The sequence below is a fragment of the Chrysochloris asiatica genome, unplaced genomic scaffold, assembly GCF_000296735.1.
Source record: "Chrysochloris asiatica unplaced genomic scaffold, ChrAsi1.0 scaffold00312, whole genome shotgun sequence".
NCBI lineage: Eukaryota > Metazoa > Chordata > Mammalia > Afrosoricida > Chrysochloridae > Chrysochloris > Chrysochloris asiatica.
In genome coordinates this window covers 693,171-720,453 of record NW_006408830.1, presented here as the reverse complement: position 1 = coordinate 720,453, position 27,283 = coordinate 693,171, and the positions used below count along the sequence as shown (strand labels likewise).

At 46.2% G+C, this 27,283-nt stretch overlaps 1 protein-coding gene across 2 annotated transcripts in view; it reads left to right on the top strand.

Moving 5' to 3' along the window:
- The window catches only part of OLFM2 (olfactomedin 2), a 118,395-nt gene that overhangs the window by 43,761 nt on the left and 47,351 nt on the right, over positions 1-27,283 (top strand). The window contains exon 1 of one of the 2 annotated variants that reach the window (XM_006875075.1): positions 4,772-4,906. The exons of the other annotated variant lie outside the window; for it this stretch is intronic. Coding sequence (XP_006875137.1) covers positions 4,772-4,906 — 135 coding nt within the window. Of the gene's footprint in view, positions 1-4,771; positions 4,907-27,283 lie in introns of those variants that run through there. 2 annotated transcript variants of the gene reach the window in all.

The following is a 27,283-nucleotide window of genomic DNA, read 5'->3' as shown; positions in this document are numbered from 1 at the left end:
CAGGCACACCTTAGTCCTCAAACTGACATCTTTACTCTTCAACACTTTAAAGAGGTCTTGTGCAGCAGATTTGCCCAATGCAATATGTCCTTGGATTTCTTGACTGCTGCTTCCATGAATGTTGATGGTTAATCTGAGTAAACAGTGTATGTGAGTTTGTGTTTTTTCATATCCTCACCAACACTTGGTACTGTCTTTTTTCTTGAAGCCGTTCTAGTAGGTGTGACATACTATTGTTAGGTGTTGTTGAGTTGGCCTGCCTGTAGTTAGCTTTTGTCAGATGACTCCATGAGCACTGGCATCAGATCATCATGTCACTGGATGATTTTCAGAAGCAGATCATCAGCCTTTCCTCTTAGTGTGTCTGGAAGCTCCGCTGAAACCTGTTCAGCATCATGAAACACCTGTGGCTCCAGAAATAGATGGGTGGTGGACCATGGACCAGGAATTGAACCTGGGTCTCTCGTTGTTGTTGTTGTTAGGTACCCATTTATGGCAACCCTATGGACAACAGAATGAAACACTGCCCGGGCCTGCACCAGCCTCACAAATGTTGCTAGGCTTGAGCCCATTACTGTGCCAATCTAGCTCATTGGGGTCTTCCTCTTTTTCGCTGTCCCTCCAATTTACCAAGAAGGGTCTCTCACGGAAGGTGAGAATTCTATCGCTGAACCACCACTACCCTCATTGAAGCATGGTTACACTTAAGGTTCTTGTGGCAGACACTAGTGGAAAGCAGGGAGAAGGTGAGTGTCAGGTGGACATCTGACCGTCTATACATTGTCGGGAAGTCTCAGCTTCCAGATTCATTTAGTCAACAATTTCTTGAGTGCCTACTATGTGTCAAGCACTGTTACAGAACCTGAGGATACAGCTGCTGATATATATGGAGGTGACAGTCTAGTGGGGAAACAGACCATAAACAAAAGTATGATGTCACATGGTGAGAAATGCTATTGAAAAATAAATAAAGCAGAGTAAGGGAAGTCCTGGTGGGGCACTGTAAGATAAGCACTATACTAATGGCTTCAAGGTTGGCAGTTGAAACCCACCAGTCACTCTCATAAGTCCTATACAATTTGCTATGATATGCAATCGATTCCATGGTACTTATTATCAACAAGGAAACAGAGTGGTCAGAGAAGGTCTTTCAAATAAGATGAGCTTATCCCTCAGGGCTGGCAGGGGGCTTGGGGAAGGGAGGGACATACAAAATATTTTACGTGGTTCAGACAGAGGGAATTTAATACAGGAAATAGGATGAGTAGGAGATGGAAGAGTTGAGAAGTCAAACTGGACAATAGAAAACCCAACAATTAGCCAGATCAGAAAGGTAATGGAAGGACTCAGGAAAGAGATGGAATGGCAAGGAAGGGTCTCTGTGTGGGAGCCAGGACCATGAGGGACAGAAGGAGAGGGCTTCAGTCACTGTCAAACAAACAAACAAACAAAAAACTTCCCCTCAAGCAAAAAAGGGAGAGAAATACCTTGATTTCTCCCTTCCTCCCACTCTTCAAACTCCCTTCAATGCCTCCCATTGAATGATGGTGGTTATGTGCCGTGGAGCCAGTTCCGACTTATAGCGACCCTGTACAGGGTTTCTGAGGCTATAAATCTTTACGGGAGCAGAAAGCCTCATCTTTCGCCCACAAAACAGCTGGTAGTTTTGAACTGCTGACCCTGAGGTTAGCAACCCGATTTGTAACCACTACACTACCAGAGCTCTTTGTTGTTGTTGTTGTTATGTGCTGTGGAATCAGTTATGACTCATAGTGACCCTGTACAGGGTTTACAGGATCAGAAAGCCTCATCTTTCTCCCACAGAACAGCTGGTAGTTTTGAACTGCTGACCTTGCCGTTCGCAGCCTGATTCGTAACCACGCTACCAGAGCTCCTTACCATAGCTCTTTAGTCCCAATAAAAAGGCAGTGTGCATGGGAACCTGGGAAATGTAGTTTTCCATAGGAAGGCAGGGAATGATTCTGACCTGAACACTGACTGAGCAAAGATAAATGAACTAAAGGAACAAATCTTGTGGGTATCAGTGGCAATAGTGTTCTGGGTAGAGGGAAAAGCAAGTGCAAAGATCCTGAGGTGGGAACGTGCCAGATGGAAACAAAACCGTGGAGTGGGTGCAATGGTCCAAGCAGTGAAGAATTAGGGCTTGGTGGGGAGGGGGAAAGGAGGTGGTGGGTGAGCAGGAGACTTAGGACAAAGCCTTGGATGAAGGAACAGGTAGGACCAGATACCCTGAAGGAGACAAAGCTTCCAGAGAGATGGGGCTCAAACTAGAAAATGATAAAGTGTCAAATCAAAAGAAAAATAACTTTTGAAAAAGGAGAGGACAACATGATTAATGTAACCGATGCCACTAAATTGTACAGGTGAAAAAATTACATTGGCAAAAGGTGTTATATTTACAACTGAAAACAACAACAACAACAATAAAAACCAGGAGGGGATGGTCCATGGAGATTAACCCACTCTGAAAGAAAGTGACCAGAATGGGCACTGGGGTATGCCTGTGACATTAGCAAATTGGAAGGTCTTTAGTACCTTTGGTGAGAGGAGTTTTGGAAGTTTGAAGAGGTGGGAGGTGAGGAAGTAGAGACAGTAAGTGTAGACAAATCCTAGGAGAAACCTGGCTGTGAGAAGCTAGAGAAATTTCTTCAGCACCAGTGGCAACAGGGAGAAAAAGAGTCATTGGATTCCAAATTCTCTAAGCCTGGAGACCAGGGAGCTCAAGGGTCTTGGGGGTCTAGAATCAGACAGGCCTGGGTTCAAATCCTGGGTTTCTACTTACCTGTTCAGTCACCTTGAGCTGGTTCTATCTTCCCCACCTGTACACAGGGTCATCACTGTACTTTTCATGTAACAAATGTAGCAAACAAGAACGTTTTTTGCAGTGTTCAGCACTCAAAATTCAAGCTTCAGTGCATGTAGGAAAGGATGCATCTATTTTTAAAGCTCATTTATCAGTTGCAAATAATAATAGCAATAATAATAATAATGGCAGCTACTATATATAAAACACTTACTGTGTCCCAGACACCCCACAAAGTACTTTACAAGCATTATCTCCTCCCACTCTACGTTTGGCTCACTCTGCTCAGACCACATTGGCCTCCTTCCTGCTCCTTGAGCGTGTCACTCCTCCTCCTGCCCCAGGGCCTTTGCACTCCCTGTCTGGAACTCTCTCCCAGGCATCTGAATGGCTCTTTTCTTCACCTTCAAATCTCTACTGAAATGTCACCTTCCCCAACTGCTTTGTTTACAGTTGACCCCCCCACACACACACACTTAACCCCATATTCCCCTTCCTCCTGATATCTTATGTATTTTACTTTTTGCTCTGTTTCTTGTCTATTTCATCCAAGACAGTGTTAAGTTCCAGGAAGGCAGGCATTCTTGTCTGATATTCACTATCGAGGAGATAGTAGGCGCTCAATAAATCTTTCACTTGATTTTCAGGACACCCGAGTGAGTCCTTTACAGTTGGGCCCTCCACACCCACTTTGCAGATAAGGAAATTGAGGCAGAGAGCGTCAGTCATTGCTGGAGGGTGAGGTCCCACTGGGGCAGCACCTGTTGCCGCGTTAAGAAGAAAGGACGATTGTAGAAGACCCCCAACGATCTACGCATCACCTGAGGCTAGCCCTCAGCGGTGGCCGCCGCCGGGAAAGCCCTGAGTCATCGCCGCCTCCAGACGGCGGCGGCCTCGGACTGAGGGCGGCGGCGGCAGCGGCGCGAGGTGATGCGGGGACGCCAGGAGGGGGCGTGAGTGCAGGGAAAACAAGGAAATTAAAACCCGCCGGGTGCTCCACCGGCGCCCCACCGCCCCCGCCGCCGGCTGGCGCTGCGGATGGAAACACTGCACCCCCTCCCACGAGGGGGCGGGGCTGAAGCCGATCGGGGGAGGGTCCGAAAGTGGAAGTGCCCCGCCCCCACCCCAAGTTCAAGTTGTGAATGGTGACCCATCTGGGACTTTCTGCAAAAGGCCGTCTGGGTCTCTGCCGCCCTGCTTTCTTCACTACCCGGGCCTGTCCCTTCCGCACCTGCTGGTTCCACACTTCATCATCCTGGGCTTCCCTTGTCCCAGAGGGGTTTCCAGAGTGGTCCTGGTACCAGGAAAGCCCCGTCCCAGAGGACAGGAGACCCCTGTCTGAGTCTTCGGGGCGCACAGGGTCCGGCCCCTCTCCCGCGACGCCTGCTCCCGGGTGGGAGAGCGCGGGGGTCACTCTCCTAACAGCAGAGGTTGGGGACCTGGGAGTCCGACCCATTGTCCGCCGGGGGAACTTAGTCGAACGGGGGAGGCTGCCCCTTTAAGTGAGGGCCGCTGGCGGGATGCGGAGGGGCTGCGCACCCGGGTGGCCCGGGAACCCCGCCGGGGGCGGGGCCGGGAATGGCGCGGAAGGGGCGGCTGGGGGTAGGAAGGAAGGACTAGCCGTCGAGGGTCCCACGCCCCGGGGGGCGGTCCAGGGCGGGGGACGGTGACCGGGCGGTCCAGGCGCTCTCCCACCCCCCGCGGGCCCGGGGCCGGGGCCGTGACGTCAACGGCGGCTGGAAGTGCCCGGCGCGGGAGGGGGCGGGGGCCGAGCGGCGCTTTATAAACGGAGCCCGCCAGCGCCGAGCCGCAGCCGCGTCCCCGCCGGCCCGGCCCCCAGCTCGCGCTCGCGCCCAGGGCGCCTGGGTGGCGAGGGACCGAGCGCCAGGCGGCGGGCCGGAGGAGGGAAGCTCGGCGGGCGACCGCGGGGCATGAGGCGGGGGCGCGATGTCGGTGCCGTTGCTCAAGATCGGGGCCGTGCTGAGCACCATGGCCATGGTCACCAACTGGATGTCGCAGACCCTGCCCTCGCTTGTGGGGCTCAACGGCACCGTGTCCCGAGCCGGCGCCTCCGAGAAAATCGTGAGTGGCCGCCGCGCGAGGGGCGCTCCCGGGGGGCGTGGTGCTCGCGCTGTCGCCGCCGCAGCCTGCGGCCCCCACCTGGCCTCAACTTCCCCACGCCCCGGGCGGGGGTGCCCTCTCGGGACTCAGGGCTAGCGGGGACGCGGAGGGAGCCCGGAATCCCCTTTGCCTCTGCCGGCTGAGTACTGTTACCGCGATTACATTTATTGCTCTCACTGCTATTATTAAGCGGTGTCCGAATGGCAACAACGTACTAGGCTGGCTTCCGCCCGGAGCGGAGGCGGCAGGGGCTGCGGAATCAAGCCGAGTCGGGGTTGAGTGGGGCGGAGCGGGAGGCTGAGATTGGGGGGCTGGGAGCGACCCGCTTCTGAATGGGGTGAGGATTGATCTCCCCGTCTCCGAGTGTGTCTCCACCTTCAAAGTCTCTTGTCTACTGGGGTCTTTGTGGAGAGTTCCGTCTCTGTCTTTCTGCTCGGTTTTGCTTCTCTATGTCTCTATTTCTGTCTGTCTTTAGGTCTGTTGCGCGGTCATCTCTGACTTGGTGTTTCTTTCGTCCGTTTCCCGTTTTTGCTCCCCTGCACGACCCCTCCCACCCCACACTGCCAACATTTCTCTCCTCATTCCCGGCCTCACTATGTATTGAATATTTATCCCATAACTACCCTGGGGGGCACCCGGGTCTCAGCTTGGAGCTGGGGTCGCTTCTGCCTCCGGAAACCCCAAGATCGACACCCCACCTCCTCTACCACCTTCCTCCTCTGCTTCTCTGGCCACAGAGCTTCTCGGGGTGGGGGCACTTCACGGGGTAACGAAGGTGGGCCTAGGGTGGGAAGGGGGAGCGTCCTCCGTGCAAACTTCCCTTGCCTCCGCCTGCCTGACCCTTCTGGTGGCTCCTTCCTGTCATCAGTATTTTCGGAACCTCTCCCACTACCTGGGTCAAGGATGGATGCGGCTTTCTCTTTTACGCTGGGGTTTCCCCAACTTTGCACCTGGTGGCCATCACACCGCTTCTGTCCCTCGCCTGCTGAAAGGAGAGAAGCTTTGCTCCCAAGGGTTGCAGGCAAGTGTGTTATTCGTGTGAGGAGAGCCACACCGTCCACTCAGGATCTGCCCAGCCCTAGCGTGTAGGTGGTATTGAATTTGGCACAGGCCCGGGCTTTCAGTTTAGATTTTCAGACGAAGTCAACATGTGAGATGGTGTCTGTCTGTGTCGTCTCTCACACCGAGTGAGGGTGTTTGGCCTTGCCCTGTTGTGTCTTACCTGTGCCTGTTTCTGTATGCGCACAAGGGGGTTCCAGTGTGGGGTGGGAGGCGAAAGTTTTTGTGCATTGCCTTGGTGGAGGTCCCTCTGTCTGTCTGAGGATGTTTTCCCAAGTGAGTGTCTGAATGTGTGCCTTCCAGGTTTGTCTGTTTGTGCCTGAGTGTGAATTTAAAGACATGCATCTCTGGGTTTTATATGTGAGTATGAGACAACCTTGTCTTGCCTTCTGACAGGAGAGAGAGCTAGTGTCTTCTTGAAAGCAAAAATCTGGTTCCCCTTCCACCATGCAAGGAGTGTGAGTCTCTGTAACTGTGTGCAGGGGTGTGTGTGAGTGAATGAGAGTATGTAGTGTGTATCTGGTGAATGTGTACATAGTGATTACAAGTGATTCTGCATGTGAGTATGTTGCTGAGTAAGCCTGTACCTATGCATATTTAAGTCTTTTTTGGTGTGCTTCTTAGTGTGGACACATATATGTTTGTGTATATATGTATACAAGTGTTTATCTGTGAATGTGTATGCACCTGCCTTCTATTTGCCCTGTGTGTGTTTGCTCTAAGTGTGTGTGTGGTATGTGTGCACACATGAACACACAGACCTGGTTGCCACTCAGTACTAGGTGTAGCTAACAGCACCCTGACCCAATGCCCAATGCGTCCAGGAAATCCCCTGCTGAAAGCTGATGGTTCCCTTGTACTTGATTCAGTTTCACCAAGGATTGCCAAAAGACTCTGGGGTGACATGCCAAAGGACTGTGACAAGAGCATGAGCTATAAAATGGGAGTGATAATCCCTACTTTACAGACTGTTGTGAGTAACGGGACCTACCACCTAGCTCTCAATTCATTCATTCATACATCTTTCATCTTTCCTTGTATCAGCTTCCATCCTTCATCCATCCATCCATTAGTCATCATCTGTCTGTCTATATTTCTCTATATTCATCTATCCATCCTTCCATCTAATTTATTTATTCAGCAAAACTATTGAGTGTCTCCTCTACATCAAGTGGACAAATACTTGGAAACTCCCAGCTTGGTACCTGACATCAAAGATGCTCACTTACCGAGAAGACTTCAAATCAGACCTATCTGGGCTTGACTTCTGGTCCTGCAATTGACTAGCTGTGTGAACTTGGGGAAATTACTTACTCTCTCTCAGCTCAGTTTTCCTCATTGCCCACACATTAACACCGAGTCTGTTCTCATAGTGACCCTACAGGGCAGAGTAGAGCTGCCCCCATTGGTTTTCCAAGGCTGTAAATCTTTACAGAAGCCAACTGCCACATCTTTCTCCTTCAAAGCAAGGGTTCAAGCCACCAACCTTTTTGTTTATAGCCAAGTACTTTAACTGTTACACCACCAGGCCACCTTTTTCTTCATTAATCAAGGAGAATTGAGAGTCTTCTTTAGACTATACAATCCATGAATATGTCTCTATTTTTGCTCCCCAGTGAACCCTAAGGCCTGTAAGTCTACAATAAATATTTGTCAAGTGGCTGAGTCATAAGGATTCATGAATCCTACTTTCAAATGAAAACGAATGGCAAGGCTCGTAGTAGGTGTCCCGTAAGGAGTAATTGTTTTGTTCATCACATGACCAAGCACATAGTAGTCTTGGAATAAACATTTGGCAAGTGTCTAAATCAGCTGCTCTTAAGAAACCCTATACAGGGTCATTATGTGTTGGAACTGACTTGACGACACTTAGCAACAACAGCTAAATCAATAATCTCATTTTCCTAAGGATTAAGGAGAACAAATAGAATGACTAGGCACATAGTAGGTGTTCAATAAGGAGGAGTTGTAGGAAAACATAGAGTGCCAATATGGGGATGTTGAGGAGTTCAGGAGCCCAAGTAGTGTGAATTTCCAAAGTTCATAAGGGAGAAGAATGAATGCTGGTGTTTGGCTTTATAAAGCACCTTGGTGGGGTGGCATGGAGGTGAACCCAGACCCTCTGGCCTTTCTTCTCTCTGGTTTCTCTCTCCCTAGCACAGAGACTAGCATTCTTGTGGTTACAGACCAACTCTGGAAAGGAGTGGGCAAGAAACTGCCACCACTAATACCTTTGGCCAACTCCCTGCCATAAACCATCCCTGTGGGATGGGAGCCTTCACAAAACGGCTTCTCACCTGGGGATCGTAAATCCAGATCTAGACTAAGAGTGGTCAGACCCATTGCCAGCAGCTGCTATCATTATGAAGCCTGAAGTGATTTACCCACATGTTAGAAATTATACCCTTGCCCATCCCTCCCCTTTAAGGATTAGGAGGGAGAGCAGGGGAATGAGAAAGGTGGGAGAGAGTGGTGTTCTACTTGGGGGAAGATCCTTTTTCTCTTGGGAAGAGTCTGGGAGAATCTGAGTTATTATCAGGAAAAGGTTGGGTTCTTTAAGGCCATTCTCATGAAGAACCCAAACTCAGAATCCTTTTCTTGGTAGTTTTCCGGGGGAAAGGCCCCAGATTATCTGTACCAGTCAAGAGAGTCTGAGTTACTCTTTGGAACAACCTCAAATACCTGTGATTTAACACAGCCCAGGTTTGTTTCTCACGTGCCCTGGTGTCTGCATCATTGACTGGTGGAAGTGAGGGCAAAGAGGGCTCTGTCCATGGTACCTGTTCCAGGACCCAGGATTAGAGCCAATCACCTACTATCTCCCCACGCTTTGCTTTGCACCTGATGTGTGTTACTTTTGCTCCCATGATCATTGGTCACATGATCATGCCTAACTTCAAAGAGCGTGTAGAGTGTGGTCCTACCACAACCTCAATGCAGAGGAGGGCTGAGTCTTTGTGAACACTACTCCACTCTGCAATCTCTCCTCCTCTTACCTAAGCAACAAGAATTCTGGAGAGGGTGCCTCCTTCATTCATTCATTTACTCAACACATATTTATTGAGCACCTAATACAAGGGTGAATTAAAAAAAAAAAGTATTACTACACAATCATTGTTGTTGTCAGGTGCCATAGAGTTGGTACTAACTCATAGCAACCCTATGCACAACAGAATGAAACTCTGCCCAGTCCTGGGCCAACCTCACAATTGTTGTCACACTTGAGCCCATTGATGCTGCCACTTTGTCAATCCATCTCACTGGGGGTCTTCCTCTTTTTCTCTGACCCTCCACCTTACCTAACAAGATATCCTTCTCCAGTGACTGGTCCCTCCTGACACTATGTCCGAAGTGTGAGAGACGAAGTTTGGCCATCCTGGCCTCCAAGGAGTATTCTGGCTGCACTTCTTCTAACACAGATCTGTTGGTTCTTTTGGCAGTCCATGGCATTTTCAATATTCTCCTCCAACACCGTAATTCAAATGCATCAATTCTTCTACAATCATAGAAACCTTTATTAAACAAAAATATAAAAATGTGAAGCTACTGTTTCTTGACATATCCTCCATCTAGATCTATAGACTTCTGAAGGTGGTGTTTCCATCTCTCTAAATCTGCCCTGGACTCCTAGTGGGCGCTGTCAGATCAGCACTGGATTGAGAACCAGAAGGTCGACAGTTCAAACCCACCAGCTGCTCCTTGGAAACCATGGACAGGATTGCTGTAAGTGAGAACCAACTGAACAGTACTTAACAACAACAACTCTTCCCTGAAGAATTCTTGGATTTACACAATGTCAAAATGGTAGTCTGGGCATCCTCAAGGAATTGAAATAGTGTTGTTGTTGTTGTTAAGTGTTCTTTGAGTTTGGGTAACAAAGAGAAGTCTTAAGGGGGGAAACTCAGGGCTGTAGGGTTAATGGAGTAAGGTTTCCCTGTGAAATTCTCATAGGGCAGCCCTTGCCACCCTCAAAGATTAAGCAGGTGTATAGTCGTGATAGAAAAAATTTCTCAACTTTCCTGGTATTTTTTCTTAGTTTTCAATTTTCTTAAAACTTACTTCTAATAAGTTCCTCTGAATGTCCTGTGTCTTTTGAGAAAATCTATTATGATTATCCTTTGGAGTCCCAGTAAAACAGTTTTCATAACCTTCTGAGCTAACTTTTCTGACTTGAATTTAGCTGGTCCAGCAAATCCCCTCAGAAGTCACTATTTTGAATGGACCTTGTGTTTAAATTAGACTAAGGAGTCCTGGTGTGGCGCTGTAGGATAAGCACTTGACCAAAAGGTCAGTTCGAACCACAAGGTCCGTGGTTCAAACTCACCAGCCACTTATCAGAAACCCTGTACAGAGTCACTATAGGTCGGAACCTACTCGACTGCACTTAACAACAACAACAACAGTGAGACTAAGGAGTTCTGGTGTGGCACTGTCGGTTAATGTACTGGACTGCAAAGATGGTTTGAACCACAATGTTGGCAGTTCAAGCTCATCAGCCACTCCTATGAAATCCTATACAGGGTCGCTATGGGTCAGAACCTACTCGATGGCACTTAACAGTTGTGTATTGAGGAGTCCTGGTGTGGTGCTGTGGGCTAAAGCACTGGACCGCAAGGTCAGTTTGAACCACAAGATTGGTGGTTCAATTTCACCAACCGCTCCTTGGAAACCCTATACAGGGTCACTATGAATCAGATTTGACAGCACTTAACAACGAGACCAAGATATGTGTATTGCTGAGAGAACTTTCTGCAGCCATCCACTGATTGCAGAGACATATTTAAACACGTTTCATTTTGAGTTAACCAGTGCATGTATGAACTGGAACCTAGCCACAATATTTTTTGACTTACCCTTGTATATGCCAGAGATTATTCTGAGTGCCAGGGATATAACAGTGAACAAAGCAGATGTAATTCCTTTCCTTCTGGAACTGACATGCTAGGGCATGGAGGTGGGACAAATAAGCATATAGATAAATGTATAATAGGTCACATGGTGAGAAGTACTATAAAGAAACCTAAAATAATAAGGGAGACGGAGAGCGATGGGAGAACTGGTTTAGATTGGGTGGTCAGGCAGCAGGAGATGACATTGGTGAGGAGATGGGAAGGAAGTGAGGGAGGGGTTCCTATGGTTAGCTGAGGGAAAAGAGTTTCTGGTAGAGGGAACAGCAAGTGCAAAGGCTCTGAGGTAGGAGTATGCTTAGAATGTTTGAGGAACACTGAGGAGTGGCTGGAACACAGTGAACAAGTGGGAACACAGGAGGAGACGAAGACAGGTGACATGAGCCACATGATGTAGGGACTCCAGATTTATATTGCAACTCTCTTTACACTCCCTGTCTACCTTTCATAATTTCCCCACCTTTATTTTAACCTTCTGATATAATACTTAGGAACCCTGGCAGCATTTAGGATAAACACTGGATTGCTAACCACAAGGTTGGCAGTTCAAATCCACCAGCTGCTCCCCAAGAAAAAGATGAAACTTCTTCTGTAAAGATTTACAGCCTTGAAAACCCTGTATAAGGTTGGTTGTTATGAGTCAGAACTAACTCAACGGCACATAACGTTGTAAAGTGTGATCAAGTGAGTTCTGACCCATAGCAACACTGGAAACACATACTAGGGTTTCTGGGGAGCAGCTGGTGAGCTTGAATCACTGACCTTGCAGTTCAAATGGCTTTGCAGTCTGGTGCATTAAGCCACAGCACCACACCAGGACTCATTTATTTTCTTGTCCAATTAGCTTCACTCCATTGTCAGTTCCATGATGGTAGGGATGTTTATAAAATTCATTTTTGTTGATTGTTGTAAGCCAACTAACTATCATGGGACCTAGTACATAGTAGATGTTCACTCAATACATACTGAATGAATACACTGATGAATCAACATGAAGTTCTGAATAGATAGTGACAAGTCTTGACTCACTGCTATGGGAGGAAGGGCAGTCAGCAGGTGAGGGCGGAGCCAAGAGAATAGTGGGGCATGGGGGGGTGGCTGCTTCATTGGCCCACGTGAGTCATGATGGGGTTAGATCACAGTGGGGGCCAAGGATGGGGCAAGAAGTAGGTATATTCTGAATTTGACCCCCATCTGCCATATGTGCTTTATTCCTACTTATGGACTTCCAGTTTCTGCTCAAACACTTGACGCCTGAGGAAACATTTATTGTGCACCTACTTTGTACTGGGCAAGGTACTAAAAACAAAACAAGTTGCCCTTGAGTTGGTTTGAATGAGCAATCTTTCCATTAGTGACTGAGTGCTGTACAGGAGACTCCGGGTAAAGCACCAGACTACAGGATATAAGGGAATCCTGGCATGTACCTGAAGGATAATGTGTTGGACTGCAAGGGTCGTGGTTCAAACCCACCAGCTGCTCCTTGGGAACTCTAGACAGGGTCGCTATGAGTCAACAACAATGGGATATAAAGATGAATAAGGTCTGTGGTTTCAGTTAGATCATCAACAGCACATGTGTGTGGTGAGAAAGAGATTTCTGTGGTGGGGTGGGGAACAGATGAGGGCCACCAAAATCAGTCAGTGAGATTTAAGTCTTCTGATGGTGGTGATGCCTAAACTGAGTATTAAGGCCGAGAAGAAAATGGCTCAGTGATAAAAGAACAAGGGCATTCCAGATAGAAGGAAGAGCGTGGATAAGGGCTCAGAGACAAGAAACACCCTGGTGGCAGAGAACAGGAACAGATCACCAAACAAGCAAGGTAAATATGGACCAACATGTGCTTACTTACTAATCTGCAGTGAACACGTCCACATCTTTTCATTTTATGAAAGATTCTGCTTCTAGATATGGTTGGCTTCTCTTGTAACTCTTCTAACTCCATGGCACCTCATTTGAACTGCAAGGTTGATGGTTCAAGCTCACCAGCTGCTCCTTGGAAACCCTATACAGGGTAGCTATGGGTCGGAATTGACTCAACGGCACTTAACAACAACCACAACATACCTTAAAGAAGGAGCCCAGATAGTGTAGTGAGTTACGAGCTGGGCTGTATAACCTCAAGGTCAGCAGTTCGAATCTACCAGTAACTCCACAGGAGAAAGATGAGATTTTCTGCTCCAGTAAAGTTTTACTGCCTCAGAAACTCTATACAGGGTTGCTATGAGTTGGAACCGATTCGTTGGTACACAGCCACCACCACCATACCTTAAAGCATTGTGCTTAGCAGAAAACTCGACACATGGATGGTGTCTGTAAAGGAACGCTATAACCAAAAGCTTGGTGGTTTGATCCCACCATCCACCCATGAAAGAAAGCCCTGACAATCTGTTCCATAAAGATGATCAGTCAAAGAAACTGTATGGGGCATTTCTACTGTGTCCTAGAGGGTCACTAAAAGGCAGGATCAATGGCATGCAGCATGATGGCTCAGTGGTAGAATTCTCACCTTCCACTCAGGAGACCCAGGTTTGATTCCTGGCCAATGCACTTTGTGCATAACCACCACCCATCTGTCAGTGGAGGCTTGTGTGTTGCTATTATGCTAAACAGGTTTCCTTGGCGCTTCCAGACTAAGGCAGACTAGGAAGAAAGTCCTGGCAATCTACTTTTGAACAGCTCTAGTGAAAACCATATGAATCACAATGGTCCAAATTGTAACCAATTAAGGGATGGTGTAGAACCAGACAGCATTTCTTTCCACTGTGTATGCTGTCTTCATGAATTGGGGCCAAACAATAACACTGTTGTTATCACTATTATTTTTCCAGGACCCTGCCTGCCTGCACCTATGACCTTGTCCCACTCTTCCATTCCTAGGTACTCTACTTGTTTCCATCTCTGGAACTTTGACCTTGCTGTCTGTCCTTCAGAACACCCTCCCCACCCCAGCTCCACTAGCCAGTTCCTTCTCATCATTCATGTCCCAGCTCAACTGTTACTCCCTCAAAGAAGCCTCCCCTGTCACCCTAACTAAAGAGACGCCACCCTATTATATGAGCCTGTTAGAGTGTCTGCTCAGTATTCATAATGATCTAAAATCATCCTGGTAACGATTTGCTTGATACCAGTGAAACCAAAGTGTCCAGCCAACAGGAATCTTGTCTCTTGTTCGTCACTGGTGCGTCTCATTCTGTTGTTAGTTTCCCTCGACTTGAGTCCAACTCCTAGTGACCCCATCTGAAAGCAGATCATCAGACTGTCTTCTGACGTGCCTCTGGGTGGGTTTGAACCACCAACTTTTTTGACTAGTACTTGAGTGCTTCAGCATTTGTGCAATCCAGGGATTCTTTTCCCTTCTAGCTCTAGGTCCCTTCTAGCCTGCAAGACCTCTGCTTTTCTTCTCAATGACATCTTTGAGCTTTAGTCAGAATTTTTGTACCCACTGAGCCTTCTCTGATGGCCTAGAACCACCCATTTAAAAAAAATTATGTCTTTGTTCCTCAACCCTTCACTGTTGAAAATGCTATCCTTTGCTGTGCATGTTGTCAACTTCCTATATAAACATATGGAGTTGTGTAGCCACCAAAGAGCAGAGCAGAGTCATCCCTGGATAACTGACTGAACGCTCTCTATGTGCTAAGTCCTGTGCTGGGGGCTGGAATACTGTAGTGAACTGATAGACACAGTCCCATCCCCAAGGAGGCGTCACAGGGAAACACGTGTTATGTGTATTTTTGGTGTCATTCAGATGGTTCTGACTCATAGTGAGTGACGTACAACAGAATGAAGTACCATCCGGTCCCTGTGCCATCCTCACAATTGTTACTGCTACTGTCAATCCATCTCATTGAGGGCCTTCCTCTCTTTCATTGATCCTTCACTTTTCCAAGCATGACGTCCTTTTCCAGGGACTGGTCCTTTCTGACAATATGTCCAAAGTACAAGAGGTGAAGTTTTACCAACGTGACTTCCGAGAAGCAGATCTTCTTCCATACTTCTTCCAAAACAGATTTTGTTCTTCTGGCAGGACATGGTATATATTCAGTATTCACCCACACCATGATTCAAATGCATTGATCCTTCTCCAGTCTTCCTTATTCATTGGCTAGCTTTTGGCATGCATAGGAAGTTGATTGAAAACCACCTTGGGTCAGGTGCAGCTTAGTCCTCAAAGTGACATCTTTGCTCTTTGGTGCTTTGAAGTGGTCTTTTGCAGCAGAATTGCCTAATGTGATATACTGCCTGATTTCTTGGTTTCCATGAGGATTTATTGTGGATCCAAGAAAACAAAATCGTGGACAATTTCAGTATTTTCTTCATTAATCATGATACTATTTATTGGTCCAGTTGTGAGGATTTTTGTTTTCTTTACATTAAGGTGCAATCTATACTAGCTATCCATAGGTGCAGTCTTTGATCTTCATCAATATTTTAAGTCCTCTTTTGTTCCAGCAAGCAAGGTTGTGTCATCTGCATATCACAGGTTGTTAATGAGTCATCCTTCAATCCTGTTGCTACATTCTTCTCATATAATCCAGTTTCTCCTTTTATTTGCTAAGTATACAGATTGAATAAGTATGGCAAAAAGATACAACCCTGACACATACCTTTCCTGATTTTTAACTATGCCCTTGTTCTGTTTGAACTACTGCCTCTTGGTCTGTGTACAGGTTCCTCGTGAGCACAATTAAGTATCTGAAATTCTCATTCTTTGCAATTTTATCCATAGTTTATTATGATCCACACAGTCAAATGCCTTTGCATAGTCATTAATGCACAGGTAAAAACATCTTTCCGATGTTCTCTGATTTCAGCCAAGATACATTTAAAGTAAGCGATAATATCCCTAGTTCCCCATCTGAAGCTGGCTTGAATTTCTGGCAGCTCCCTGTTGGTGTACTGCTGTAACCATTTTTTAAAATTATTTTCAGCAAAATTTTACTTGTTTGAGATTTTAACGATATTGTTCAATGATCTCTACATTCTTTTGGGTCACCTTTCTTTGGAATGGGCACAAATAATGGATCTCTTCCAATCAGTTGGCCAGGTAGCTGTCTTTCAAAATTTTTGGCATAAACAATGAAATGAAAGTTTCCGGTTTTGTATCAGTTTGTTGAAACATTTCTATTTGTATTCTGTCAAATCCTGGCGCCTTGTTTTTTCTTGCTTTCTTCTTCTTCTTTAAAAATCAATGTCTTTAGTACATCTTGGACATCTTTCAAAACCATAAGGTTTTAGTCATATGCTACCTCTTTATTTTTAGTTGAACACTGTCATTATTTTTAGTACAATGACTATGTATTCCTTCCATCTTTGTTTCCATTTTCTTTTAATGCTTCCTGCTTCATTCAGTATTTTTGTCCATAGAATCCTTCAGTGTTGCAACTTGAAGCTTGAATTTTTCCCTATGGTTCTTTCAGCTTGAGAAATGTTGAGCGTATGCTTTCCTTGTGGTGTTCTTTGCACACTTCCTCATAATATTTTACTTTGTCTTCTTGAGCTGCCCTTTGAGATTTTTCGGTTCAGTACTTTTGTTTCATTGTTTCTTCTAGTTGCCTTAGCTTTTCTATGCTCAAGAGCAAGTTTCAGAGTCTCTTCTGATATCCACTTGGGTCTTTTCCTTCTTTTCTGTCTTTTAAATGACCATTTGCCTTCTTCATGTATGATGTTCTTTATATCACAGCATGACTCCTCTAGTCTTCAGTCATTAGTGTCCGGTGCATCAAATTTGTTCTTGAAATGATGTCTAAATTTAGATGGGATACACTCAAGGTCATAGTTTAGCTCTCATGGACTTGTTTTCATTTTCTTCAGCTTCAACCTGAACTTGCATATGATCAACTAATGGTACGTTCCACAGTTGGCCCCTGGCCTGGTTTTGACTGATGATATTGAACTTCTCTGTCTTCTCTTTCCACAGATGTAGTCTATTTGATTTCTGTTTATTCCATCTGGCGAAGTCCATATGTGTAGTTGCCATGTATAGTTGAAAAAAGAGATGGTGTATGTTCATCATGAAATGGCCAGTCATTCAAGATCAAAAGGACAACATTTACATAAGGACAAAGTTGAAAATGGATGAGAAGGAGGGTGGAATGGAAATAGGAAGCACAGAGAGGAAGCGGGACAACTGTTGCTGTGTGGAAGGGATTGCAATCATTAAGATGAAACAAAGTATATGATTTGTTGAATGTAGAACTGATGATCTTGTCTGTAAATCCTCATTCAATTCACAATAAAAAAATTTTTAATGAAAAAAAAAAAGGTACTTGTAATGAATAGGTTATTGATCCTGCAAAATTCTATCATGTGATGTCCAACATCATTTCTGTCACCAAGCCATATTTTCCAAATATTGATCCTTCCTCTTTGTTTCCAACTTTCTGATTCCAATCATCTGTAATTATTAATGCATTTTGACTGCATGTTAGATCAATTTCAGGCTTAAAAATTGGGTAAAATGCTTCAATTTTTTCGTCATTGTCTTTCACGGCTGGTGCGTAAATTTAAATAACAGTCATATTAACTGCTCTTCCTTCTTGTTGTTAAGTATCGTTGAGTTGTTTCTGACTCATACTGATGCTGTATAGGGTTTCTTAGGAGTGACTGGTGGGTTTGAACTTCTGATCTTGTGGTTAGCAGTCCAGGCTTAGCCTACAGAGCCACACCATGGTCTCTTATTCCTTATAGGCATATTAATATTATCCTATTACAGACAGATCTTGAAATGCTCTTTTTGATGATGAATGCAACACAATTCTTACTGAATTTCTTATTCTTATCATATTAAGCCATATGATTGTCCAATTCAAAATGGTCAATACAGTCCATTTTTGCTTACTAATGCCTATGATATTGATCTTTATGCATTTCATTTCATTTGCTACAACTTTCCACTTTCCTAGATCCATACTTTGTACATTCCATGGCCTGATTATTAATGCATGGTTGCAGCTGTTTCTTCTTATTTTGAGTTGTGCGCTATCACCAAATGAAGGTCCTGAGAACTTTGCTCCATCTACATCATTAAGGTCAACTCTACTTTGAGGAATAAACTCTTCACCAATCATATTTTGAGTGACTGCCAACCTGAAAGACTCATCTTCCAGCACTGTATCAGACAATGTTTCACTTCTACTTATAAACTTTTCAATGACTAAGTTTTCAGAAGTGGCCCACCTCTCCTTCCTAGTTTGTTTTAGTTTGGAAACCACTCAGACCTGTCCACCATGACCCTGCTGGTATTGGTGACCTAACTTATAGCCCTCCGGTATGCCAGACTGACAGGGAGACATAGTGAACATATAATCATGCAAATGTCTACAAACAATGATAGTTTGGTAATGGCCATGAAGGAAAAGATGTGGAGCTATGAGAACACTTAATGGAGGGTGATGTACAGTCAGGGAAGACTTCCTTGAAGAGTAACATTTGATCTGAGACATGAAGAATGAGTAAGAGTTAAACCAAAAAAACACAAAGCTTGGAAAAAAACAAGCAAACACAAATCCATTGCTCTCAAATAGATTCTGACTCATTGCAACCCCGTGTGTTACAGAGTAGAACTCCCCTTCATAAGGTGTTTTCTTTGCTCTGATATCATGTGCTCCTGGGTAGACTCAAACCACCAACCTTTAGGTTAATGTTGTTACTCTCTGACTCTTAGTAACCCTGTATAGGGTTTCTGAGGAGTGGCTGGTGGATTTGACCCACCAAACTTGTGGTTAACAGTGCAGTACTTATCCTACAGTACCACACCAGGCCTTAATAGTCTAGTGAAAACCGTTTAGCTTCGAATTAAGTGAAGGGCAAAGCAAAGTAAGTAAAGGAGAAGGAGAAAGGCTTAGAGAACAGGGTGTCTGACGATGTTGGGGTAGAAAGCAGATGGTGTATTTAAGAATTAGGTAAGGTAGGAAGGAGCCTTTGCCCATCTGGTATTGCTGACCACCTCCCTGGATCCATTCCAACCCCGAACTTGATGCCAACATCCAAAAATGGCTTTGAGGTGACGTTTACCCACACAATCAGCACCACGGACAGCACCAAAGACCACTGTCCTGGTGAGCGATTTGGGTTATGAACCATGCTTGAGCATGGCTAAAGCTGACTGCCTCCTCTTCTGGAAGCAAGTTCCAGTTTCTGTCTTTTGTTTCTTTGTTCATGACCCCAGCATCCTTCTTACCTCCAGCTCTGGATACTGCTGCCTTTGTGGAGAGTGCCAGCGAAGCTGGGCAAGGAAAAAAAGCAGCTGACTGGGAGAGGCCCAGGTCATTGTGTTTGTGTGTGGGAGGAAGAGGAAGTCACTGGGAGACTGAGGGGACCAGATAGGAGAGGAGGCTGAGGTGGTGGGAGCGGGGCTGTCTCAGTTTCCAGTCTATGTCTTGACACCTCTGGCTTTCTACTGCCTTTTGAACATTTTCTCTTCATTTCTGTCTCATCATTTGTCTTTATTTCTGTCTGTGGGTCCGAACTGTATCCACAGCACAGTAAATGTTTGCTAAATGAATATTGAGGGTTATCTCTGCTTGTGCCTTGATGTCTGCCTCTCTTTGTCTCTGTCAACCTTTCTATCTTGTGCCTGTCTCTCTCTGGGTTACCTTCTATATCTGAATTGGTTTCATCTTGTCTTTCTGTGTGTCTGTCTTGTCCTCTGTCTCTATGTGTCTCTGACTCTGTCACCTGCCTCTTTGTGCTTCTGTCTCGATGTCATTTTCATCTTCGTCTATGTCTGGGGCTCTGTCCCCATATTGCCATAGTTGCTGTATCAAGTCTAGGATCCTGATGACAGGTGGGGGGACTGGTTCTGGAGATAGCACGAGGCCAGGGCTGTGTTGGTGTTAGAAAGGATTCAGTGAGGAAAGGATAAGGCAATCAGAACAAGCCCTTGACATCCCCAGAGAGGGTTGGAGAGTCTGGACCCCAGGTGATGCTGGGTCTGGGGGCATCCAAGCTCCAGGGAGACCCTGCTCTCCACCCTCTGTTTCCACCACCCAGGAGGGCATCCCTCTAGGACCCAGCCATCAACCTCTAGTGCTGGCTCCAAGATGGAACAGCTGTCTAGGCTGCAGCTGCAGACTCTCATTTTGAACAAGGGAGATGATTGCGGGAGTGATCAGGGGGAGGGAGAGGGGAGGGAGGGTGGCTGGGGCCAAAGAGGAATCGGGCTTGATTGTTGCTGTTGCTGCTGCAGTGGGTGGTTTGCCCAGGAGATGGGGAGACCAGGCTGAGATGGAAAAAGGCAGAGAGAGGTCTGTCTGCCTGGCCGTCAGACCATCTGTCCCTACTTCTGGTCTCCCTGTCATGAAGTTCCTGGGCTGCTGTCTCTGGCTGTGCTTCTGTGTCTCTCTTTCAGAGCCTGTCTGTCTGTCTGTTTCTGGACCTCCCTGTCTGCCTGTGTCTCTCCATCTCTCCTGCCCTGTCTTTCAGTCTCCCATCTCTCTCTGCCTGTATATCTCTCGCTGTCTGCCACGCTGCCTGCATCTCTGTGGAGCTCAGAGCCTCCCTGCCTGTCCCCCTGTACTTCTGTCATTATCAGAAGCACAGCGAAGGTTCAAGCAGCCTTTAGAGTGCTCTTTCTTTTCTTGTCATTTCTGCAATACTCAGGGGCTGAAGACAAATTGAGGCGGCGAGTTCCCAGGGAATGGATGGGATCGTGTCCTTCAATAAAGGAATATTTACAAAGATATCTCAATTAGGACTAATTAATTAAGTGAACCACTTCCTCTGTCCTCTCCCCGACTCTGTGGTCCTACAGTCTTCTGGGAGAGAAGCAGCCAATGAGTAGATGGCAGAGCCTTGTGTGCTCAGATGGTGTCTCGATGTTTAATTTATAACCTCTTCTCCCTGCTGCCCCATCAATCCATCCGGAAGGGCAAGGTGGCCATGAGCATGTAGACTCAGGCAGTACTGGAGAGCTGCCTGCCTCTCAGATTGTGTGAGTGTGCATTGAAGGCTGTTCCTGCATGTCAGGGCATGTCAAAATGTTTCAATGCCTGACAGGGCATGACTTCATGGCAGGGATGTCCCTTCGGGAATGCCCGAGCCATGAAGCATGTTGAGGTAAGTCAAAGGGTGTCTCTCATGGGAAGAGTGGCTGAGCATAGTGTCCAGGCACAGTGGGGCATGTAGACCACATCTGAAGATGTAGCATGTGCCAAGGCCTGGCCTGCCTTGGCTCCTACTCCTATGCTGTTAAGACCTGTGCTTGCAGGTAAAGCATCTCCTTGAAAGAATATCAAAGGGCCCTGGCAGGGATTTGAGGGGTGTGGCAGGATCTACCACTCCCAAGAGGAACTGGTCAGGTCCCCAGCTATACTCTCTGAACCTTGCAGCCACTTCAGCAATGGTGGAACTTCATCAGGAGGGTTGAGTTCCAACTCCCTATCTACTTATTTTCTCCACTATGACCTTCCTCCCTAGTTCATGGCTTGCCCCATTTCCCCTTCACTATAACCCTTCCAGGACCCTTAGGGCTACTTCTCAGCCCTACCCATGCCTGCCCCATCCCACACCACACAGAGGAGTTATCAATGCAGAGGGGAAGATGTTCTTTCTCACAGTTTACTTTCTAGTCAAGAAACCTTCAATATACTACCCAGTCTGGGATTGGGGCCCTCAGTGGGACCAATCACCAAAATGGTGATTCAGCCTTCATATAAAGACAGGTTTGATGATGATGCAACCCTCAGTGTAATGCCCAACAAGAGAATGCAGCCTTCAGTATAGTGGCAAGTCTGAGAATGCAACCCTCCATATAATGCCCAGGAGGGTGATGCAGCCTTCAGTATAATGACAAGTCTGAGGATGCAGCTCTCATGTGATACAAGAGCTCTAAGCATCCTTCAAAATGTGACTTAGGGTTTGAAGACAGACACAGGCTGGGATATTTGGTGCAGTGAGAAGGAAAGGAAATTTGGTTATTTTGGGGAGTACACTCTCCAACAATCCCAGGAGGCTAGGATTCCCTAGCCCCACTGGCCGAGGCTGGCTCCATTAGCCCTTGTAAGTGCCAGGTGACCTCAGTTGGACACCGGACTTATTAGTAAAGCATCAATTCTGCAGGAACATTTGAGGTCTGACTGCAATGCTAATGAGTCATTCAGGGAGACCTCAGAGGGCAGTAGCAGAATGCACACAGATGTCAGTTCTTACTGCGTGCAGTGTAAGAATGTTCACAGATACAGGTAGTGGACACAGATGGAGAATTACACATGGCAGGGCATGGGTGTTCCTGAGTCTACACAGGCATGTAACTTGTATATGCCTTCTACATGGTCATACACATGTACATGGCTGTACAGTATAGGAGACAGGTGGACATGAGTTTTTACAGAGAGATGCACACATGGGTGATGGGTATGCAAGTCGGCACATGGCAGAGCAGTTTGTGGATCTAAGCAATGTGCACTTACGAATGTGGCTATAGAGTGGCACATGGGCACAGATGGTTAAGGATAGAGGAAAATAGACACAGATGTATGCAATGTACAGATTTAGAGTTGCTATGCAGATTGACTTGTGGGCTCGTGGATTGTACACAGAGTAGATGGAAATGAAATGCTTGTGAAAATGTGTGAACAAAGATCCAAGCAACAGTGTGCAGATGCACACACACGTGCCCTTATCCACGTGTGCACATTGACAGTCACTTAGATACATACTGATGTGCATGCATACATGTGGTTAGTCATAGATGTGTCCAGATGCTCACTGGTACCTACAGATAAATCTGGATGGCTAAGACAAGATAAACTTGGATGTCCAGTCTCTTCCCCTGAAGTCACAAGACAGTCACAAAACCGTTGGGTCTCCCAATACATGAATAACTAAATACCCAGAAATACCCTGACTTCTGGCAAAGCAAGATCTCAAGGCTAACAGAGATGGCCTGAGAACTTCCCCCAGGCCCATTTTGGAGGACCTCAGCACATGGACATGTGTGTGGCCCAGCAATGCCGTCCAGGTACACACAGCCTTGTGCCTTGCTCGCTAGAACTTCTTAGTGAGATCTCCATGTTTGCTCTTCCCCGTCCCATCAGAGCTATTCATGGGGGTTAATGCATGGACAGGAGCCCTGGTCGCTACTAACTAAAAAGTCAGTGGTTTGAACCCCTCAGATACTCTGTGGGAGAAAAGTGTGGCGGTGTGTTTCCAGCCTTGGGCACCACAGGGCAATTTTACTCTGTTCTCCAGGATCACTCTGGTTTGGAATCAGAGGGCACACCACCACCACAACAACACAAACAACACATGGAAAGGGTTCAGTGGTACCTGGAGCAGGGACGTGCCTGAGGTGTGTCAGTACCACTGTTATCACTGAGTAGATTCATCACTACATTCTAAGCATTCTCCTTGAGCTGCAGACATCTGGGTCCTTCATGTTGAGTTTTCCAGCCCTGTTCTCTCATGCCCAGCCTGTCCCTGCAACCAACCTAGAGTACCTTCCAGCCACCTCTGTTTATCTCCTGCTTTCGCTGGAGAGTCAGCCCTTCACAATCATCACTCCCCTCCCCATCCTGTTTCTTCTCCCACCAGTTGGCTCTTCCCCGACACCTCTCTATTCCCATTGCCTCCAAACATCACAACTCCTGCCTGTCTGCCTAGGGGGTAGGTGTGCTTGTCAAAGTGTCTTGTTTGGAATAGAAAAGCTGCCTAAACTGGCCCAGAGACAGAGAAGTTTTATATAAGGAATTCAGAGACTCACAAAACCCAACAGCTGAGGCGCCAGGGACTTAGAAAATATCATCACTTGCTTATTTATCAATTCAGATAATGAATATTTATTTTATACCTATTATGTGCTGAAAGGTCATTTGAACCTAAAGGTCAGAGGTTCAAACTCTCCAGCTGTCCTCAGAAACCCTATACAGGGTCGGTATGAGTCAGAATTGACTCAACAGCACTTAACGACAACAATGTGCCACATGGAATACTGGTGTGACACTGTAGGATAAGCACTGGACTGCTCACCACAAAGTTGATGGTTCAAACCCACCAACTGCTCTTTGGAAACCCTACAGGGTTGCTATACGTCAAAACTGACTTGATGGCACTTAACAACAACATGTGCCAGGTGGTGCAGTGGGTTAAGCATTGGGCTGCTAACCAAAAGATCAGCAGTTCAAACCCACCAGTTGCTCCATAGGAGAACGATGAAGCTGTCTGTTCTTATAAAGATTAACAGTCTCAGAAACCCTATGGAGCAGTGCTACTGTGTCCTATAAGGGATTAACTGGAGTTGGAATTCACTCGATGGCCGTGGGTATGTGCCTGGTGAGGTCCCTGTGTGGTACAAATGGTTTGCAGTGATCTACTAACCTAAAAGTTGACAGTTCATACCTACCCAGGGATGATATAGAAAGAAGACCTGGCAATCTGCTTCTGTAAAAGATTATAGTCAAGAAAAGCCCATGAATTAATTCTTTGTGTAACAAACACATGGGGTCGTCTTGAGTTGGAATCGACTTCCCAGAAACAGGTTTGATTTTTGTTTTTATGTGCCAGGTTGGAGTCCCTCAGCTGTAAACTAAATGGTTGAAGGTTTGAGTCCGCCCAGAGGTGCCTTAAAAGAAAGACCTGGAAAAATTAGCTGTTGGAAACCCCATGGAGCACAGTTCTACTCTGACACTCATGGGGCTGCCATGAATTCTGGTCAACTCAATGGCAACTGGTGGTACATGTGGTGGGCAAGACAGACAAGGCCCTTGCTTTCCAAGAGCTGACATTTTCATTGGAAGAGATCAATAACAAACAGATAAGAAATTATCACCCAGCAATAAGCGCCATACAAGGAGTTCAATTGAGGGAGGAGTGGCCATAAAGGCGCGGCAGCTTTGGATCCAGATGCTCATCTTCTGCGTCTCCCACTCACTAGTGGCCTTCTTTGCTCTGGATGTCCCTCATTTCTGCACCTTTTGCTTAAGCCTGCACACAACTCTGAGTTTTTGCAGGACCTTTCAGTCACCTCCATCTTTGAGTTCCTGTTTCGTTTGGGGCCTGGAAAAATGGACTGGTTCCATGTATCCCAGGAATCCATTTGTTGTCTGATTAGCTGATATTGGAAATCTGAATCAACTGGGATTAAATAGTTATGGAGGTCCACTGTTCTGCAAGGATTTACACATAGGAGCGTTCTTTGGGATTGGGGGAGGAGTAGGTGGAGGGACGTTAATAGACCCAGTCACTCACTCATTCATTGTTTGCTCATCCATGCAGCCACTCAATAAGTTGGTTGAGCACTGAGTGTCTGCCAGACATTGTTGTAGGTGCTGAGACATGTGACTGTAATGGACCCTTCCTCAGTCCTGCATTGTGTACATCATATTGGAGACACAAGAAACATGTGAACAAATAAATAAACGTTGTTGTTGTTAGGTGCTGTTGAGTCAGTTCCAACCCATAACAACCGTATGCACAGGAGAATGAAACACTGTCTTGTCCTGCGCCATCTCACAGTTGCAGCTACACTTGAGTCTATCGCTGTTGCCACTGTGCCAATCCATTTTGTTGGGGGTCTCCCTCTTTTTCTCTGTCCACTTTATGAAGCATGATGTCCTTTTCCAGGGACTGGTCCCTCCTGATAATATGTCTGAAGAATGAGAGCTGAAATCTGGCCATCCTGGCTTCCAAGGACCACTCTGACTGTACTTCTTCCAACACAGACTGGTTTGTTCTTTTGGCAGTCCGTGATACTTTTAATATTTTCTTCCAACACCAAAACTCAAAAGCATCAATTCTTCTACAGTCTTCCTTATTCAGAGTCCAACTTTTGCATTTAGATGAGGTTATTGAAAATACCATGGCTTGGGTCAGGTGCACCTTAGTCCTCAAACTGACAGTTTTGCCCTTGAACACTTTAAAGAGGTCTTGTGCAGCAGATTTGCCTAATGTAATATGTCATTTGATTTCTTGACTGCTGCTTCCATGAGTGTTGATGGTTGATCTGAGCAAAATGAAGTCTTTGACAACTTCAATCTTTTCTCCACTTATCATGATGTTATTTATTGTTCCAGTGATGAGGATAGATAAGTACTCAAAGGAAACCACAGGGAAATGGGAGATAGTGACTGGAGGGTCAGGAAAGGGTTTCTGTGAAGATGTCATTTGAGCAAAGACCTCACAGATGAGAAGGAGCTGGCTATACGAATAACTGGGGGAAGAACATTCTGGAAGAAAGAACTGAAAGTGTCAAGACCCCGAAGTAGGAATGAACTTGGTGCATTCTGGGAAGAGAGGGCTAAGGTGACTGGATGTGGGGAGGGAACAAGGCTGGACAGGTTGGCAGGGGATACTATTTGAAAGATCATACAAGTCACAGTGGGATGCTGGGTTTTATTCTAAATACAATGGGAAACCCACAGCCAACTTGCAGTGAAAGAGTATCATGGCTTGATTTCTATTTTTTAAAATCCCTCTGACTGTTGTGTTAGGGAATGGATGCCAGGGGATAAGGATGGAAGCAGAGAGACAGGGAGGAGTTTACTGCAAAAGTCCAAGCAAGAGCCAGTAGTGATTGGGCCAGGGTAGAGACAAGGGGATGGGGAGCTGTGGCAGATTCGACACTTGTCTTAGAAGTAGAGCTAACAGAACTTGCTGAAGGAGCAGATGTGAGGGGTGGGAGAAAGAAAGGAACAGAGAAATGGCCTAGAAGGCTTTTAAAAGACAGACCAAAGTAGACTAGATATCAGCTTCTTAATAGCTAGAAGAGACAATGCCTGAAATCTCCTGTGACTGCAACTTCCTGCCTTTGCTGAATTCTTTTTCACCACTCAGCCTCTTGTGCCCTTTGCTATCTGCTCAGATGTTTTATCTAAACTGGGAGCTCAGTTATGACCATGAGCTCAGGTCTTGGAGGGCCACAGATGCCAGGCCAAGTCACTTGAACTTTACCCTGAAACCAGTGGAGCAAACCATATATTTATTCAGCAACTATAATTGAGGACCTTCTGTGCCCACCACTGTGTTCTTCACTGGAGATAAGCATGGTTTCCTGCAAAATGGGGAGAGAAACCATGATCAAATAATCACAATGAAATATAAATGCAGATGTGATATCTGCTCCTTGCTACTACAGGAACTTCTAATAAGAGGATTTGATCTAATTTGAAAGTTCAGAGGAAGCAACACATAAACTAGGATCTCAGTGACCTGGACAGAAGCAATGATTTATGCAAAAGTCTTGAGGAAGAGCGGAAGTATGGAAAGTATGAAGGACTAAAGAGGAGCGAGATGGTGTAGGATGAAAGTGGAGAGGTACATGAGAGAGGGCCACAGGGCCTGTGGCTGTATGAAGGAGTATATTAACTGTTTCTGACGAATGAAGGAAATCTGCCAGTGGGGTTTGGTCAAGATGATACGACCAGAAGGTATC